The following is a 20037-nucleotide window of genomic DNA, read 5'->3' as shown; positions in this document are numbered from 1 at the left end:
GTGCAAACTTTTTACTTTCATCTTGTAACATGAGCACAAATCTCCGAGCCCAATTCTTTTTTACTTCTATTGGCTTTCACCCAATTATCCAATAAGATGGGGTAAATAGCGCAGCAAATATAAATATATATGTATATAATTATATACATATATATTTATGTGTTTATATGTGTATATACACATATTAACACATCAATATATATGTATATAAGAATATACATATATATTTACAAAAAAACACCCCACACCTGCCACTTTTAACCCTTTATGTTAAAATAGTTTTTATTGAATTAACATTTTCAAACAGGATACATGTCTTATGCAGTCAATTACAAAATCTTATCTATAGGCACTTTTATACAGTTACTAGAATAATGCATTATCAATTCCATAATCTTGTCCCTGGTCTTTTTCCATATATCCTGAATTGTCAATGCTTGTATATCATATCTGTTGTACTTCTCATCAAGGACTGCCAATACATATGAAAACAACATAGAAAAGGAAGTGGGGATTTCACAATAAGAAATTCCCAAAAGTCTAGGTAAATCCAGCACGACTGTAAAATTGAATAAAAGCACTACAAAAAGCTTGTATGTCAAAAACAATATAAATATTTATTAACCAAATGCACAATACACACATTCAGATTCATACAGTGGATCCCACACAAAGCAGTGTTATAAAGTACTGGCCAAAAAGTTATTATCTGGTGCACCAGGGGGAAATAGACCAAAAACAGTCCGTTTAAAACTTGCAGGTATTTGTAATCCAATAAGTGCAGCGTTAATGCAAGAAATGGATGCAGTTATACAGTCCCCGGTGTATAAAGACCAGTTACTTCAGACTTGAACCCCAAGAGATACTGAGTCGATTGGTGCTTAAAAGGCATAGCATAGGAGGAGCAATAGAAACACGCGTCTTTATTAACAGGTGCTGTATTCTTTTAGGACAGTAATATTCGGTGTACAGATGCGTATAACATATTCTACCTGTATTTGTTCACGCGGTCGCTCCTCCTAGCTGCCTTGTTCATGGAGTGTCCAGACATCAGGGGTAAGTCACGATGAGCAGGGGATCTGCTGTAAGGGCTGCCAAGCACGACGAGTCCAAACGCTCGTTTCGCTCCTTCAGTCAGTGCAGCATGGAGCTTCTTCCAGGTGCTAACGACACCTTGATTACCAGCCTTTTTATTGGATACCGGTTTCCAAGATCTTTTCCATTTGATGAAATTTATGTCAATCACAATTAGCCGCTGTTGCAATGTCTTTGCAATTGTTACTTTTAAATACAGCTAAATTCAGGGCTTCTCAAGTAACCAAGGTGAGGTATTCAATACATAACTTATATTCTTGTTACAAAGAAAAAAGAAAAGAAAATAAATAAAAATGGTAAACCCTAAAAATAACAAAATGAACTGGCAAACATAACATTTGGTCCGATATGATCTATCGATCGCACATTACTGCAGTTTCTTGTAAACAGGTCCTCCTATTCTTCCCTTGTGATCAGAATCTCTATCTGCGTGTATAGTGTTTGGTGGGGCTTTTCATGTTGAATGTAGTATCCAGTAAAACCAGATCTTGTGGAATGTGTCAGTCGTGCCTAACATCATCGCTGCCGCTTCGTGTAAGGAGTATGTTAGTTTAAATCTCTCTAGTATTTCATTCCATGTTGGTACTCCCTCCTTACAATATTTGGCAATACTTAGTCTTGTTATTGTGCAGAGTATTCTTATGAAAGTGTTAATGTGTTTGTTAAGATTTGGTATGGGGGCATTCAGGAGTCCCTGAGATATAGATAACACCACCTGCTCCTCTAAGAGGAAGCTGAGATGGGACGAGAGTTTGGACCAGATGTGAGCCACTCTAGGGCACTCCCACCACATATGCATATAGGTACCAACCGAATTACAACCCCTATAACAGTTTCTACTTCTGCCCTCTGTGTAATGTGAAGTTTTGATAGGCGTCAAATACCATCGAAGATGGTCTTTAAGCTGTTTTCTCGTAGGTCCGCACTAATTAATCCCTTGCATGAAGAATAAAAAAGATCCTGCCATTCTGGCAGCTCTAGTGTAGAGTTAGTGTCTGTTTCCCATCTAATCATAATAGGTGTTTTAGTGCTATCTTCTGGAGCTTGTAAAGCCAAGTATAATTGAGAGATGGATTGTCTAGGTCTCACTTGTGCACTACACAGTCTTTCTAGTATGGTGCTGGGTTGTTTACACATATTTGGGATAAACTTATTTAGGGCAGAGAGTATTTGTAAGTATAGATACCATTTGGGTGATAGAGGTGTTAATTTCTCTTGTATCTGGTTGAAAGTTAGTGGTTTGTTGTTCATTAGAAGGTCACCTACCCTGTAAAGACCCTTATTTTCCCATTTATCTAGCTGTTTGCGATATTCCCCTGGGATAAGGTATTTAATTGGCATTTTGGAGGAGAATCTGGGCATCTTCAACTTACCATGTGCCTTTGTCCTCCAGTTGTCAAGTGATAATATCGTAACAGGAGAGTATTTTTTAGTTTGTTGTTGTAATGTTGTTTTATCCCAGATCAGATCACCGGATGATTCTAGATCTGCTATCCCCGTCTCTATTTCCTTCCATACCAAATTTCCCAATGAAGAGCCCAGGAGAGCATCTTGTGCCAATCTAGCTGCCTCATAGTAATTAAGCAAGTTGGGGACACCCCCCCCCCCCCCAGCTGTCTATGTTTATTTAATATTGAGTGGGGAATTCTTGCCTGTTTCTTACCATTAATGAAGAGGTTAATGTCTGATTGTAGGGTTTTGAGATCGTTTTTTGGGATTGGGACGGGCAAGGTCCTAAATAGATATAGGATCCTCGGTAATAGATTCATTTTTATGGCAGATATTCTACCATACCAGGAGAAGTTTAGTAGTTTCCATTTAGCAATGTCTGATCTTAGCTCTTTAAATAGGGGGAGATAATTTACCTTATATAAATCTGAGAATTGAGTCGGTATCTTTGTACCTAAGTATTTAATGTGTGTCTTAACCCAAGAAAATGAAAAGTTTAACTCAATTAGTTTTTATGTGTGAGCCGGTAGGGCTATGGCCAATGCTTCGCTTTTGTCCATGTTGATCTTATAGCCAGAAACCTGGGAGAACCTTTGCAATATGTCATACAACCACGTGAGGGATATCAAGGGTTTGGTGAGTGTCAAGAGGACATCGTCCGCAAATAGGGAGATCTTATAGTCTGTGTGTTTGATTTTGAGTACAGTCACCTCAGTTGAGTGTCTGATATTGGCCGCTAATGGTTCCATACATAGGACGAACAGCAATGGGGAGAGCGGTCAACCCTTTCTCGTTCCATTTTTTATGTGTATAGTTTTGGAATGATGTCCCATGGCCCTAACTGTAGCCGTAGGCTTAGAGTATATACCTCGCAAGGCGTCTACAAATGGACCTTTAAATCCCATTTTATCCAGGACCTTGAACATGTATGTCCAGTCGATTCTATCAAACGCCTTCTCCGCGTCCAATGAGAGGACCAGAGAAGGCGCTTTTAACCCTTTATAAGTGCTTTTAGCAGTTATTTAAAAAAAAAAAAAGATGCTTTTTTTTTTTTATTAAACAAAAACACACCATTTAATTTTGGTAGCAATTTAGAAAATTAAGCAGAGTTTGCTGTAGAAATAACAGGCCACTTCTAATGGCTGGTTATTTATCGTTTGCGGGTGCACAATAAATTAGCACTCCACTTGTAATCTAGCACATTGTCTCCTATTCCAACCCATTAGTATTTGCCACATCAAAAATTCATATACAGCTCCTGAAAAATGTTATATCATTTTCTGTGCTATTCTATTCCATATCTATGAATAGCCACTGATTTGGTGATTGATAATAATTAATCATTTGATAATTATTGGCATGTTAACTGCTGCCAATGAGCCAGTGTCAATGCAATCACAGATATTTTCATTGTTTAAAGACATTTTTTAATGATCAGTTTAGTGAAAAATGTCCCTATACTTAACATTTGCCAGTTCTGTTTTGCTGCTTATAAGCCAAATTGTCGATATTTAAAGGGCCACAATAGTCCAAGAATGACATGCTCTAATTCATTACAATTAGATCCTTTAGAGGTGCCTACGTGTATGAAACATGTAGGACATTTTTTCTATCTGCTACCTGAGCTTTTTGTAACCCTGTGGATTGGTTTTATATGCAAATGAATAAATAGTACGTTTTATGTTCATTACTCTTTTGCTACATTTGTTGCTGGATTTATTACTTCATAATCAGATATTTATCTCTACAGGTACAGAACAGAATTATTTGCATCCTAATGTGGGAAAAAAAAGGCAAGGTGTGAAATAAGTGCTTTTCTATTTTGCTCTGAGTACTGTATATCTTTATATAAATGTGATCACCAAAAATCAGTTTAATACCTGTGTTATTGCTATATATCTATTACGGGACAATGAATCATATACTTTAAACACTGTGTATGCATGAGTTAACAACAATATATTGCAGCATCTCAGTTTTAAATACCTTAAAATTCTGAAAACAAAAGTGCCGTTGTGCGCTAACACCACTCAAGTAAAAGGACTATGAAACCTAACATTTTTCTTTCATGATTTATCTGATTTATCTGAATTATGAAGGGAAAAAATGTGGGTTCAGTGTCCCTTTAATAGTTATAGGCAATAAAGCTTACCAATATCCATTATGACAATCTAGAATACTTATAAGTGCTTGCACAAGCTATTGATAGATTGCATTTGTGTGTGTGTTTGTGTATAGGATTGAATGAATTGTTATAGCTAAAGAAGAAATAACTTTTTTAGATGGTGAAATGTAGCAGCATAGTTAAGTATTTTAATTTACATAAAATGGCATAATATTGTCATAATACCAGTGTAATAGGTTTCGTGTTTTAATATATGTGTGTGAGAGTATGGCTGTATGTGAGAGTGTGCATGTGTGTGTTTCTGAATGTTTGTGTGTGTGCATGTGAGCATGTGTGTGTGGTTATAATATGTGTGTGTTCTTATTATTCTGTATACTTGTGCCTATGTGTATGCTAAAAAAAACATCTTTATGTTTCAGATAGAACATACAAAATTAAACAACTTTACATTTTCTCTTTTCTAATTTATTTATTTTTTGTATCCTTTGAAAAGCATACCTATGTAGGCTCAGGAAAATAAAAATATTACCTAGAGCTAGCTGCTGATTGGTGGCTGCACATATTAACACCCAGTAGTGCATTGCTGCATATCCTTCAACAAAGGATATCAAGATAATGAAGCACATTTAATAATAGCAGTAAAATGGACCTGCAACCTGTCAATTTAATTGTAAATTTAAGCTGCCTCTGTCAGGTTCATATATGTGTTTCTCGGGCATTTTATCGCCAGTGCCTCACCAGCCTCTGACCGCACATCACTGATATATATATATATATATATATATATATATATATACTCAAACACTTTTAAACCCTTCCCAGTCCAACACCTTGTCATGTATCCCTTTAAAACATTTTCTTGATAATAAACCTTTATTTTGTGTATATATATATATATATATATATATATATACATATAAATATATATATAAGTATAAAACTTCATTTTAATATATTATCCATGTGTTTTGCTATGCATATATCCAAGCTTTTACACTTTACTTCAGGTCTCCAAAAGTGCTAATCTTTCCAGAGTTATTTTTTAACTCATCACTTGTAATATGACTGATAATAGTGCATCCTGTGTTATCCATTTAAAGTATAGGGTATGCTAAAAAATGCTGTTTACGTTAAGATTCTCCATTTTTAATATTTGCTTTTTGATTAGTCAAAATACTTCTATATAGTTTTTTTTAGCGCCTATAATTCATTATAATTAATTAATAATAAATAATAACAACTGTGAAACTTATTCTAACATTGTAACACATAGGACAGTTAGCTCCTTTTAGGAGCACTTATCCTATATATTTTTTATCTATGTTAAGATTTTCTGCTAAATCCTTTTCCTTCTTAGCTGATGAGAATCCAAAGCTTTATAAAATATGGGATATATTATAGTCTATCAGGAGGATGTCAAGAATCCTCACAGAACTTTAGCCCTTCCCACCTCCTCTCCCTCTACAGTTTGTTCTTGGCCTCTGAGGAGAGAGGTTAAAGATTTCAGAGGTGCTCCACTATCAAAAGTTTATTAATTTTTCATATGATTTGTGGGTTCAGACCTGACTTGGAACCCAGTACCCCTAGGCAACTTTACTCCAAGAAGATTTAAGAAGACTCTGAGTTAAACAGGAATGAGAATTACCTCTGTTATGTGCTTTCCATTACCCTAGTGGTTAATCTTAACAGCCATAACTGCCCTCGGGTGTCGCAGGAACCTGTTCCTAGCCTCCCCCTGAGGGGTTACAGGTATATTTGCAGTATCCTCTGCAGTATAGTTACTTGCACTGCATGGGCCCTCTACTGAATCAGCAACTTGTAAGGGAGAAAGGCCTCAGCATGCTGGTAAGTCACAGTGGAGGGGTGCTTTAGTCCAGGTAAGTGACTCAGGCACTACACAGCACAGGAGCTATCCAATAATACTCCTCTTACAGGTACTACATAGGTAAGCATCACATCCTTACACCTGAGGTGCTTTACCTATGTGTTTAACATATTATTTTGGGGGTATGAGGCACATGATAGTACCTCAAAAACCTCAAAAACCTTATTTTTGCATTTTTCTAAAAATGGGCACTGTCTCTTTAATAGAGCCAGTAACTGCCTTGTGCAGTTATCAGTTAGATCTCTCACAGTGCAGTTGGACAGGAGGACACAAAGGGGCCTTTGCAGAGGTGTTTTTTTCGTCACAATTTTAAATTCTTACAGTTTATTTCAAAATTGTCTTGGGCCTGCATATTGTTATGGCGATAAGCTCCGCCCCCTCTCCATGGCAACCTTTTTCCATTCTCTGCTTCAGCTGCCATGAATTTGATCTGGTGGATTCTAAGGCATTTTGGTGTTTTATTCTTGCAAGTGTAACCCCTTCTATGCCCTGGAGATAAGAGCTACGAGGTGTGCTGGGTGTTTAGAGGTTTTTCTGTATTACTTAATGTTAATTGTCTTAGCTCTTTTATGTTCTGAGGTGTGCTGTGGGATAGTTTTGGTGTGAATAATTGCAATCCCATTTTTTACAGTAATTTGCTTTATAATTGTGTAACCCCCATTTGTCCACAGTTTTGTGTGTTGAGTAGCAAATTTAACCGCCTTTTAACCCACTAAGGGGCACTTTGACTCTATTTTATGCAGGGCTGCCAATCCTGTATTACCACAACTTGTTTTTTTTTTCATTCAGCAAGCTGATAAAACTGCCTTAGTTTGTATAATTAGTTTATTCTAAAAGGCTTATCTGCTGTAAATGAACAATCTGCATATTCATTCATCATATAAGAATTTTTATATATCTCAGCTGCTTAAAGGGACAGTCTACACCAGAATTTTTATTGTTTTAAAAGATAGATAATCCCTTTATTACCCATTTCCCAGTTTTGCATAACTAACACAGTTATAATAATATACTTTTAACCTCTGTGATTATCTTGTATCTAAGCCTCTGCAAACTGCCCCTTTTTCAGTTCTTTTGACAGACTTGCAGTCTAGCCAATCAGTGCCTGCTCCTAGATAACTTCACGTGCACGAGCACAGTGTTATCTATATGAAATACGTGAACTAACACCCTCTAGTGGTGAAAAACTGTTAAAATGCAATCTGAAAGAGGTGGCCTTCAAGGTCTAAGAAATTAGCATATGAACCTCCTAGGTTAAGGTTTCAACTAAGAATACCAAGAGAACAAAGCAAAATTGGTGATAAAAGTAAATTGGAAAATTGTTTAAAATTACATGCTCTATCTGAATCATGAAAGTTTATTTTGGCCTAGACTGTCCCTTTAAATCTGCATACAAAATGTATAGATATACTATAACATGTATGTCCTTGCTGCTAGAGTATGATCAATTATGACAATTTCTGTAGTGGTCTATGGAATACAGAGTTGAAATAGTATACTCTCCATACAGTACATTAATACTATATATAGGTATGTAATTGTACAACAGACTTACATTATCTCTGAGACTGTTTTTATAATCTGAGTTTGTATTACTGAATGTAAAAGATCTCTCTGCAGTGGCTCATCATTGAATAGTCATTCCTTCAAGGAAGAATATTTTCTATGTTTTAGTTGGATGACATACATGTTTATAACCATATTTAAATTCCTGCATATCTAATTCTAACATATATATATATATATATATATATATATATATATATATATATATATATATATATATATATGTTAGAACAGCACATTATTCTAGAACAGCGCAGTATTATTCTGCAGTGAGGAAATAACTTCCAATTATCATACTTTTCTATACAGATAGGTGTACTTTATGTGCCCATAAGTTAATGTATTTGTAATTGGTTATATAACCAGTTTATGTCAGCAATATATGTTTTAAATGCTCTATCCTGTATAGACTCACATATGTTAAACCCCCAAGTATATCTTCAATAAGTTACTTGGTATTTTAATGTAATATATATACAGAAGTAACTCTGCATAATCTAACATATCTACTTACAACTGGACTTGTGACTTTTACATGCCTGTGTATATACCTTTAAATCTCCTGTACAATCAATTTATGTACAAATGATGATGCTCTTTTACATCCAGTATTAGTTTTAAAGGCTATCAGATGTCTCCCCTGTGATTATACTCCAGTTCTATACAGCTGCAGCCGAGAAAATAAGATTAGACTTAAATCGGGGGATCTCACTACTTACTGTTATTGACCCTTTGATTACTACACAATCAGATACAATAATTTATTTAAAACAATGGTTTGCTCATAAGTTCTTGCAATGACAGCATTCCTCTCAATCATTCAGAGTTAATGTAAAAAACTAATAAGTTGTATTTACAAATCATTCCTTTGGGCAGTATATCTCGGTTTCACACATATAGTTATGTAAACAATATATAACTATCTATTTTTAGTGCCTGAATGATATTGTACTTTAACATAGTCAATATACAAAAACAGATAAGTGCAATGGGGCATGCATATATGTATCAAATCTGCAAATGTAATCATTATATAAGTAAGCCTGTATAGAAGTATCATCCTGTTTTCCCAGTTTGTTCTTTTTTCAAGAGTCATTGCAAGATTCATACAGGATTCAGCTTCAGTAATTCTCACAGCTTTGGCATGGGCCTGCAGAACTTGGTATGTTGACCTAATTCAGATGTCTTCTCTTACTACATGAACCCCACCCCTAAGGAAGTAACTTCTGTCTCAAGGACCACTGTTTCACCCAGATCTCAGTAAACGCTTAGACCTCAAGATCAGTGGTTTTTCTTACTCGGATATCTATACTTTGCTTTATGCAAGTAAGCCAGTTAAGCAAATAATTTATCAGAACATCTGGAAAGCTTACTTTCTTTGGTGTGCTTGAGTTTTTTTCTTGGAAATAATTTAAAATTCCTAGTATACTTCAGGTCTATTAAAGCCCTTCTGAAATTCTGTCCTGATGTTAGACCAATTTCTCCTTCTTGGAACTTGAATTTAGTTCTCTCTGTTCTGCAAGGTTCTCCTATTGAACCTATGCATATTTTAGACTTTAAACTATTATCTTTTCTTCCTGTGGACCAAATATGATTTTCTTCCGAAGGTGGTATCTTCAGAAAATATTAATCAGGAAATAGTTGTTCCTTCTTTGGGACGAAAGCCTTCTAATCCAAAGGAAAGATCACTTCACAGACTAGATGTTGTTATAGCTTTAAAGTTCTATATTCAAGCTACTACATACTTTAGTAAATCTGCCACCAAAGAGAGTAACTGCTCACTATAAGAGATAAGTATCTACATCCTGTGCTTTCAAGGATGATGCCGCCTTGAAACAGATTTGCAAGGCAGCAACTTCCCTTCACACTTTTTCAAACTTTTATCATTTGACATTTATGCTTCTGATGCAGCTTTTGGCAGGAAAGTCCTTCAGGCCGCAGTGTCTAACAAATTGAACTGACTACTTTTTGCGATTTTATGCTTTGATTTTTGTTCAGCTCAGATTGCCATATGTCCGCATGCGCAGTTGCGAGATGGGAACGCTATGGCGGCCGAGTGTAAGGGGAGACTATAAGGTGGAGGTAAGAGCACTGTTTATATGAGTCTGAGGACGAGGGAGACCCCAAAAACGTTTATTCATTAAAGAATTTACTTATTGAAAATGGGAAGTGCCTTCCTGGATGTGGTTTTATATATATATATATATATATATATATATATATATACTAGTACTAAAGCCCGTGTACACGGGCCATTTTTTTCAGAACAGCGGTCCCACCCCTTGCTCTCTCCCCCCTTTCTTTTGCTCTCTCTTCCCCCCTCTCTTTTGCTTTCTTTCCCCCCTCTCTTTTGCTTTCTCTGCCCCCTCTCCTTTGTTCTCTCTCTCCCCTCTTTTGCTCTCTCTCTCCCCTCTTTTGCTCTCTCTCTCCCCTCTTTGGCTCTCTCCATCCTTTCTTTTGCTCTCTCTCCCCCCTCTTTGGCTCCCCCCCCCCCTTTGGCTCTCCCCCCCCTCTTTGGCTCTCCCCCTCCCCTCTTTGGCTCTCTCCCCTCTTTTGCTCTCTCTCCTCTTTGGCTCCCCCCCCCCTTTGGCTCTCTCTCCCCCCTCTTTGGCTCTCTCTCCCCCCTCTTTGGCTCTCTCTCCTCTTTGGCTCTCTCCTCCCCTTTGGCTCCCCCCTCCCCTTTGGCTCCCCCCCCCCTCTTTGGCTCTCCCTCCCCCCTCTTTTGCTCTCCCATCCCCTCTTTGGCTCTCTCCCCCCTCTTTTGTTCTCTCCCCCCTCTTTGGCGCTCTCCCCCCCCTCTTTGGCTCTCCCCCCCCTCTTTGGCTCTCCCCCCCCCTCTTTGGCTCTGCCCCCCCCCTCTTTGGCTCTCTCTCCCCCCTCTTTGTCTCTCTCTCCTCTTTTGCTCTCCTCTTTGGCTCTCTTTCCTCTTTGGCTCTCTCTCTCCCCCCTCTTTGGCTCTCCCCCCCTTTAGCTCTCTCCCCCCCCCCCTTTGGCTCTCTCCCCCCCCTCTTTGGCTCTCTCTCCCCCCTCTTTGGCTCTCTCTCCCCCCTCTTTGGCTCTCTCTCCTTTTTGGCTCTTTTTCCTCTTTGGCTCTCTCTCTCCCCCCTCTTTGGCTCTCCCCCCTTCTCTTTGGCTCTCCCCCCCTTCTCTTTGGCTCTCTTCCCCCCCTTCTCTTTGGCTCTCTCTCCCCCCCCTTCTCTTTGGCTCTCTCTCCCCCCCCCTTCTATTTGGCTCTCTGCCCCCCCCTTCTCTTTGGCTCTCTGCCCCCCCCCTTCTCTTTGGCTCTCTGCCCCCCCCTTCTCTTTGGCTCTCTGCCCCCCCTTCTCTTTGGCTCTCTGCCCCCCCCCCTTCTCTTTGGCTCTCTGCCCCCCCTTCTCTTTGGCTCTCTGCCCCCCCCTTCTCTTTGGCTCTCTGCCCCCCCCCCTTCTCTTTGGCTCTCTGCCCCCCCCTTCTCTTTGGCTCTCTGCCCCCCCTTCTCTTTGGCTCTCTGCCCCCCCCCCTTCTATTTGGCTCTCTGCCCCCCCCTTCTCTTTGGCTCTCTGCCCCCCCTTCTCTTTGGCTCTCTGCCCCCCCCCTTCTCTTTGGCTCTCTGCCGCCCCCCTTCTCTTTGGCTCTCTGCCCCCCCCTTCTCTTTGGCTCTCTGCCCCCCCTTCTCTTTGGCTCTCTGCCCCCCCCTTCTCTTTGGCTCTCTGCCCCCCCCTTCTCTTTGGCTCTCTGCCCCCCCTTCTCTTTGGCTCTCTGCCCCCCCCCCTTCTCTTTGGCTCTCTGCCCCCCCCTTCTCTTTGGCTCTCTGCCCCCCCCTTCTCTTTAGCTCTCTGCCCCCCCCCTTCTCTTTGGCTCTCTGCCCCCCCCCCCTCCTGCTCCCTCTCTGGCTCTGTCTTCGCGGGAAACACCGCCCGGCCACGCCCCATCGCGGCAACACCCGCCCGGCCACGCCCCTCGCGACGCCCGGCCACGCCCCTCGCGACGCCCGGCCACGCCCCTCGCGACGCTCCCGTCGGCCACAAACAGCTGTGAGGTCTGGGGAGCGCATTGCAGCTTCTCACGCAGCAGACCTCACAGCTGTTGAGTAGCTCGCGCTCCCTATCTCACAGCTATGCCGAGGTGCGCGAGAATAGAATCTAAGGCCAAGTGTTTGTCTGTACTGCGCATGATGGCTTCAGACAAACACTTGTCTTTTATAATAATAATATATATATATATATATATATATATATATACAGTATATATATATATATATATACACACACTTTTGTATTGTGTTTTACTGTGTTTTTACAGTAAATATTTTACATTCCAATGTTCTTCACATACACTGAAGAATATTGGAATGTGAAATGTGAATAACTCACTTTAGGTTGAGTGCGCTTGGTCTTACGCAGTGTCAGGTTAGCGTGCAAGCAATAAGTGTTAGTTTTTTTTAATAATGCGTTCCATGGAAGTCTAAGGGGAGAAGAAGTTAGCACTGTCACAATATCCAAAGTCCTGAAGTTTCAACTTGTAATACGCACGCTAAACCGCCCACGTTAAAAGTTTACTTCCAGCAGTGTTTGTGTGTAAGCAAAATCACTAAATAGCGTCCCACTTGTGATTTAGCCCTTTGTGTGTAAATGAACAGAGCACATGCATATTTTTATGCCAAATTACCTCGGTTGTATTGAATTAATTGAAGCATATGACTTACCTGGCACACGTTTTAGACCAATGAACAGGTGATCACAAATAAGGGTGGGATCAATCATTTTGCTGTACCAAGGTGTGACAGATTGCATTGGGCTAAAGCAGAGTTTATAGCTGGCTAAAACAAACTATACAATTTACAAAGGGCGAAAGGGATAAAATCAGCTAGTTTGTATCCAGGATATTTATATTGCTGTTCTTGCACTTTCTGCTTCTATTTGTAATTTTCTTGCACAAATTTGAGTAAGTACAATTTAAAATGCCCTTGTTTATTACATTTTGGAGCAGCTGGAAACCAAGTGATAATTAGGGAATTGGACAGATCATATTGTTAAAACTAGTCATTTTAATTAGTCCCCAAACATGCTAACACAAGGTAAGAAATGGGAAAAGTTATAGAGATGCTTACCCACCAACCATCCACGGGGGAATTAACCTGCTTCATAACTAGTGTAATACAGCATAAATAAGTCATGAGTACTCTTGGGGACAGTACAAAAACATTCAATCATAATCAATTTGCACTTTCAAATAGTGCCACATGGGTTCAAGCTATAGCTCTCAGGGTACAGGACATTCCTTCATGTGCATAAAAGCCTCTCTTCATTTACACTTGAGTACATTGACCATCTGTGGCCCCCCAATCCAACCTATTAATGCACACTCCAGCCACTTTCATAAGCTGTCTCTCTTGCTGACTCAAAATGTGACTAAATATGTCGCATTCCTCTCTGTTTCACCTTCCCTGTCACTGGCTGGGTGCTTCTCATTCCTCTCTGTTTCACCTTCCCTGTCACTGGCTGGGTGCCTCTCATTCCTCTCTGTTTCACCTTCCCTGTCACTGGCTGGGTGCCTCTCATTCCTCTCTGTTTCACCTTCCCTGTCACTGGCTGGGTGCCTCTCATTCCTCTCTGTTTCACCTTCCCTGTCACTGGCTGGGTGCCTCTCATTCCTCTCTGTTTCACCTTCCCGGTCCCTGTCACTGACTGGGTGCCTCTCATTCCTCTCTGTTTCACCTTACCGGTCCCTGTCACTGGCTGATTGCCTCTCATTCATCTGTTTTACCTTCCTGGTCCCTGTTACTTGCTGATTGCCTCTCATTCATCTCTGTTTCACCTTCCTGAACCCTGTCACTGGCTGATTGTCTCTCATTCATCTCTGTTTCACCTTCCCGGTCCTTGTCACTGGCTGATTGCCTCTCATTCATCTCTGTTTTACAGTCCGGTCCTGTCACTGGCTGGGTGCCTCTCATTCATCTCTGTTTCAGCTTACCGGTCCCTGTCACTGGCTGGGTGCCTCTCATTCCTCTTTGTTTTCCCTTCCCGGTCCCTGGCTGGGTACCTCTCATTCCTCTCTGTTTCACCTTCCTGGTCCCTGTCACTGGCTGGGTGCCTCTCATTCCTCTCTGTTTCACCTTCCTGGTCCCTGTCACTGGCTGGGTGCCTCTCATTCCTCTCTGTTTCACCTTCCTGGTACCTGTCACTGGCTGGGTTCCTCTCATTCCTCTCTGTTTCACCTTCCCAGTCCCTGTCACTGGCTGATTGCCTCTCATTCATCTGTTTTACCTTCCCGGTCCCTGTCACTTGCTGATTGCCTCTCATTCATCTCTGTTTCACCTTCCTGAACCCTGTCACTGGCTGATTGCCTCTCATTCATCTCTGTTTCACCTTCCCGGTCCTTGTCACTGGCTGATTGCCTCTCATTCATCTCTGTTTCACCTTCCCGGTCCTTGTCACTGGCTGATTGCCTCTCATTCATCTCTGTTTTACAGTCCCGGTCCTGTCACTGGCTGGGTGCCTCTCATTCCTCTTTGTTTTCCCTTCCCGGTCCCTGTCACTGGCTAGATGCCTCTCATTCCTCTCTGTTTCACCTTCCTCCCTGTCACTGGCTGGGAGCATCTCATTCCTCTCTGTTTCACCTTCCCGGTCCCTGTCACTGGCTGATTGCCTCTCATTCATCTGTTTTACCTTCCTGGTCCTGTCACTGGCTGGATGCCTCTCATTCCTCTCTGACACAACGGCAAAGCCAAGTTATCCATCATAGCAGGATTTAGTTTTAAATCTGACTTGTCCATTTCACTGGTGCTTTTATAGTTTCCTGACTAGCCCAATTGGTGAAACATGCAATAAATATATTCAATATTATTACCTAGCACTGATGCCAAACAGGTTTTCTAAACTTTGGATATCCAGTTGATACAGTTATCCATCATATTTCTAACACAGCTAATGTGTAGCCATACATCATATGCTAGAACTGAGTTTTTATATAAGTTTTATCATTAACTTAATAACCATAGATTGTTTGTAATTGTTTAAATGAGCATGTACTAATACGTCATGCAAAAAAACAAGAAACACATACTAGGAAAATAGCTATGTGTCTTCCAAATACAATTTTGCATGCAAAAGAAATAAGTCCTCTAAAAAAACGAAAGAGCAAGAAAATTAACTATTCCGTTTGTTAAAATGTGAAGTAAGCATTCTAAGAAATGTATACATTGAAAGAAGCTGTACATCCATAATATTCTAGGTGAAACAGGCCCAAATAGATGTTTCAATGGCTCAAGGTTGTTAAACAGAAATTTCCTAAAACACTGAAAAATAGTTGATTGTAAGGTGTTTTTTTCATGGACTGGAATATTACTATAAATATTGGTTCCATGCAAAGCATTGTAGGGTTGACGTAGCAAAGCAATACACTGAAAAATAAACATGCAATGCATTTTCAAATGACCTGAAATGGCTTCAAACTGAAAAACAACTACATAAATACGAGCAAACAAATTCACATCTCATTACTGATAGATGGGAATAAACGCCCTTTCTAGATGTGATTTCTATGTATACATTTGTTGTTAAGCTTTGTCATATTTAGTTACTCTCTTAAAACACAATAGGAAAAACCACTTTCACAGTCAATATATAGAAGTAGCTATTTACATGTAAATATAATACCTGACACCAAATAACATTTTCTAAGCAAGCCTTGTCACTCACTCTATACATAAAAAAAACAAGAACAATAGCAAACCTTTAACTGAATTGTGTATTGAAAGGCCTTAATTGTGGTTCACAACAGACGTGTGCTAGGTGATGAATTAATTTCATGTAAACAGTGATGTAATTGATAGTATTGTATGATATCATGATATCATCATCTCTTGTCCTTTATGATGACTTTCAAGGGACAGTAAAAGATTACAAATACAAACAGAAAGAGAAGCAATTTCCCAGGAATGAACAACAGCTAAGTCGCATGTTCTATGGTCCAGTTATTACCTGGGAGCAGCTTTTTTTTAGCCCAATTGTGCTTTTCACAGAGGAGAACTTTCCTGAACTATATCAGTCTGATCCTACCTAACAAGGTGAGTCCAACCCTGAAATATCAGACAATTATTCTCTGAAAAAGGGAAATGGCAACCCCAGACGATTGTTATGGGCGCCAGTGAGGTGCAGCCATATCCCTCTAGTGGAGAATTGCCTGGTATTTCAGGGCTGGACTGACCTTGTTAGGTGGGATCAGACTGATATACTTCAGAAAAGTTTTCCTCTCTGAAAAACACAATTGGGCACAATAGCACAAAAGTGCTATTCATATTCTCCACTTTTAAGTTAAAGTGTATTGTCTAGGACTTCATTTAAACAGCACTAGCCTATCCCAGTAGTCACACTTCTCACAAGGTGTAACCCAAATGTTCTTACATGGTGTTAATCAATTGTTCAAAACAAAGAAATTAAAATGCCACTTTTATCAAATGATTTTAATGCCTAAATTGTATGCTGCACACACACCCCTTCACACAATCAACCACTCCTATCTTTTTTTTTTTTACATTTTTATCAAAGGGCAGTTCAGCAAATAGGAAGCCGCAACTCTACTCACATTTCTGTACTATTAGTAGAATGCACAATACAAGAGCTATGAAGTTGGTACGGCTGCTTATTGGCTGTACCATCCTCGATTAAAACATTAACAAATAATGCTTTCATCAGAGAGGGAGCTAGTGGGACCTCATAGCACACAATTTCATGATTAAAATAAAGTGATAAAAGTGTTACACACATCAATAAAACTTACTTGAAACATATCATGGAGGGGCACAAAAAGTTTTAAAAAAATAGCTAAATAGTTTACTAACTTTCAATAAAGTCAAGGGATAAATAAGTCCAAAATTGTGAGGCTTTTGCACTAGCAAATAACCACATACATTGTCCTTTCTATTGTCGCTTGCTTTAGCATTCAAACATTGGCCTTAATAAACTGTGTAATTTAATATACAATGTTCAAGTAAAAACTATTAACATATATAAAAGTAATTTCATAGTAGAAATTTATGAAGATACAGAAGAAATAGTAATGGAAAACAATTAAGAAAATTGCAAAAACAACAATAAAAATAATTTTCGTACCTTTTCAGCAGACTGAGAAGTACCAAAGAAGATGGGGATAAATGCTAGCCAGACAATACAAGTGGTGTACATGGTGAAGCCAATGGGCTTTGCTTCATTAAATGTCTCTGGGACACCACGGGTTTTGATGGCATAAACTGTGCAGGTGACCATAAGAAGCATGCTGTAACCAAGCAGACAGATTAGGGAAAGATCTGAGATGTCACACTTCAATACACGCCTTGCTTGCTCAGGGTCCACTGTGCGATGGATTTCATAGTCCACCTTAGATCGGGATGGATCCACCAAGAACCACACTAATACTCCCAGAAGTTGGACAGAAGAAAGGCTGGCAGTGATGACCAACTGAGAGGATGGACTAATATATCGTGGTGGGCTAACCGACTTTTTACCCTGCTCAAATATTCTGTATATTCGGTTGGTCTTTGTGAGGAGGGCAGCATAGCTGATACTCATACCCAAACCTAAAAATACACGTCTCAAAGAGCAAGTTCCAAAGCCTGGCTCGGCTACCATTATGAAAGTGTTGACATAACACAGGAATATGCCGGTGAGAAGTACATAACTCAGCTCACGACCTGAGGCTTTAACAATGGGAGTGTCATTGTAACGCATGAAAGTTCCCACTACAATTAGAGTAGCTATGATGCCCAGCACAGCCAGAAGGACTGGCACAACAGCCCAAGGAGAGCTCCATTCTAACTTGATCACCGGGATGGGTACGCAGGAGGTATGGTTGGCATTGGGCCGCAGATGGTTGAGGCATCGCTTACAAGTGTAGGTATCATACTGGTAATTGTAACCATCACATGGAACACAATGCCAGCAGCAGGGAATGCCTTTTACTACCTTTTTACTTTCACCTGCCCGGCAAGGCTGGCTGCAAATCGAAGGAGGTATTTGAGAGAAGTAGTTGGAGGAAGAAGACGTAGGGGTGAAAGAGTTCCTTGGCCAATGCATGCGATCCATCTAAGAGAAAAATTTAAAAAAAAGGGTTCAAAATGGAAGAAAAATAGAAAAGAGAACAAAAGGGGGATATGGAAATGGAGTGAGAAGAGAAAAAAACAAAAGATGCAGTTAGGACAGTGATAAATAGATAAAGGACTTAGACAACTGCTCTCTCCCCAGTTATAGTCTGCCCTTCTCTCACTTACCTTCAAGTGTAAGTGATCTGCCCATTGTCCGATAACCTTATACTCAGTGGTGCCATTGTGGATCTGGTATTGATAAATTTCATAACGCCCGGGTGCATCACCATTCTCATTGAATGTAACAGGGGTCCCTGCAATACCTGTAGATAAATAGTCCCTTTAAAAGTCAGTTATAATAACTAATATCAGTCATTTTATTAATATAAATCAACTACAAAAAATGCTAATTATTATCAAATGGAGTTTTTGTTTTTCTCCTCGTTGCATGCTATTCAGTGATATACGGTATGCTCCAGCAAACATATAAAATTTGTGCATCGACCACCATTTATATTTTACTAAACACAATTTTTTTCTGTAATGATTCAGGTAGAGCATGCAAGTTTAACTTTCTAATTTACTCCTACTATCAATTTTTGTTCGCTCTCTTGCTATCTTTATTTAAAAAGTAGGAAATTAAAGGTTGGGAGCCAGCCCATTTTAGGTTCAGGACCCTGGATAGTGCTTGCTGAATGGTGGATACAATGAGCAAGCCAATAAGCAAGCATAACCCAGGTTCTTAACCAAAAATGGGCCGGCTCTTGAGCTTTACATTCCTACTTTTTAAATAAAGATAGCAAGAGAACAAAGAAAAATTGATAATAGGAATAAATTAGAAAGTTGCTTAAAATTGCATGCTCTATCTAAATCATTAAAGAAAATAAAAATGGGTTTAGTGTCCCTTTAAAACCCTGCAAACTCCATTAATACAATTCAAAGATACAAACATTAAATACTGGTTTTACTAAGAAGTGAGTTTGCAAAATATTATTCTATGAGGTAAACTACTGTCTTCCTGGTTACCATATTACATAGTTTAATTTAGTCTATATTATACTATCACAATCTATTAGTAAAAGTGTTAATTGCTGAGCATTAAGAAAGGGTTTGTGTTACAGTATCAACAAATTAATATTCTGAAACCTTAGAGATCCTGTTCTATCCAAGTAGCCTTAATGGATGAGTTTTCTCATGAATTTTCCTACAAAATTGTTAAATCTCTTTGATCAACCTTTCAGGATAAGGTGACACAAATCTGATTTTCTTTCTGCCCTTTTAACATCTTGATTAGTTAACAGAAATGAATAAATATATGTGTATTCATTTATTTTAAAGTATATTATAAAGAACAGTCCCATTGTGTTAAGGGGTGAAGTTTGGGTACCACAAATGTTATAAAGATTTGAAAAGCAATGGGGCAACATGGACTTAGATAAGAACTTTGGACTAGGGGTCCTAAGGATCTTGTGATTTGGGGGTAGCTTTCAAGGTCCTTTGGCCAGGGCCGCCATCAGGGGGTGACTCCTGTCAGGGGCCCAATGGGCCAGGGGGGCCCCATGAGGCAAGAACTAAATTTTGGCAGCCACCAGTGGGTACTACAGCAGAGTGCTAATTGAGCATGGGAAATCTTATTACAAGGAGTAAAGTATTAGTATTTGAGAGGATTTTTGAGTGTGCACTAAACCACTATGCACAGTGTGAGACAGACTAGGCACTTTGTACAGTGTGTGCCTGAGTCAGACAGCAGATCACTTTCATTTGCAGAGGAGGTAGGACTTACTTAGCAAATGTTTTTTATTTCTTTGTACAATTTCGGATTGTAACTTCAGTGTGGTAGTAGTTGTATGGTGGGGC

The 20037-nt window shown here is 39.6% G+C and overlaps 1 protein-coding gene across 1 annotated transcript in view; it reads right to left on the bottom strand.

Annotated features, from left to right (window-relative positions):
• Nucleotides 1-20037, bottom strand: part of GRM4 (glutamate metabotropic receptor 4) — a 489205-nt gene that overhangs the window by 54112 nt on the left and 415056 nt on the right. Inside the window, exons 7-8 of the mRNA XM_053706851.1 lie at nucleotides 18367-18503; nucleotides 17213-18181 (exon numbers count right to left, since the gene is read on the bottom strand). Of these exons, the coding sequence (XP_053562826.1) occupies nucleotides 17213-18181; nucleotides 18367-18503 (1106 nt within the window). The remainder of the gene's footprint in view (nucleotides 1-17212; nucleotides 18182-18366; nucleotides 18504-20037) is intronic.

This window comes from Bombina bombina, chromosome 3, assembly GCF_027579735.1.
Source record: "Bombina bombina isolate aBomBom1 chromosome 3, aBomBom1.pri, whole genome shotgun sequence".
Lineage (NCBI taxonomy): Eukaryota > Metazoa > Chordata > Amphibia > Anura > Bombinatoridae > Bombina > Bombina bombina.
The sequence above is the reverse complement of the archived record's forward strand: the minus strand, read 5'-3'. Positions and strand labels throughout refer to the sequence as shown.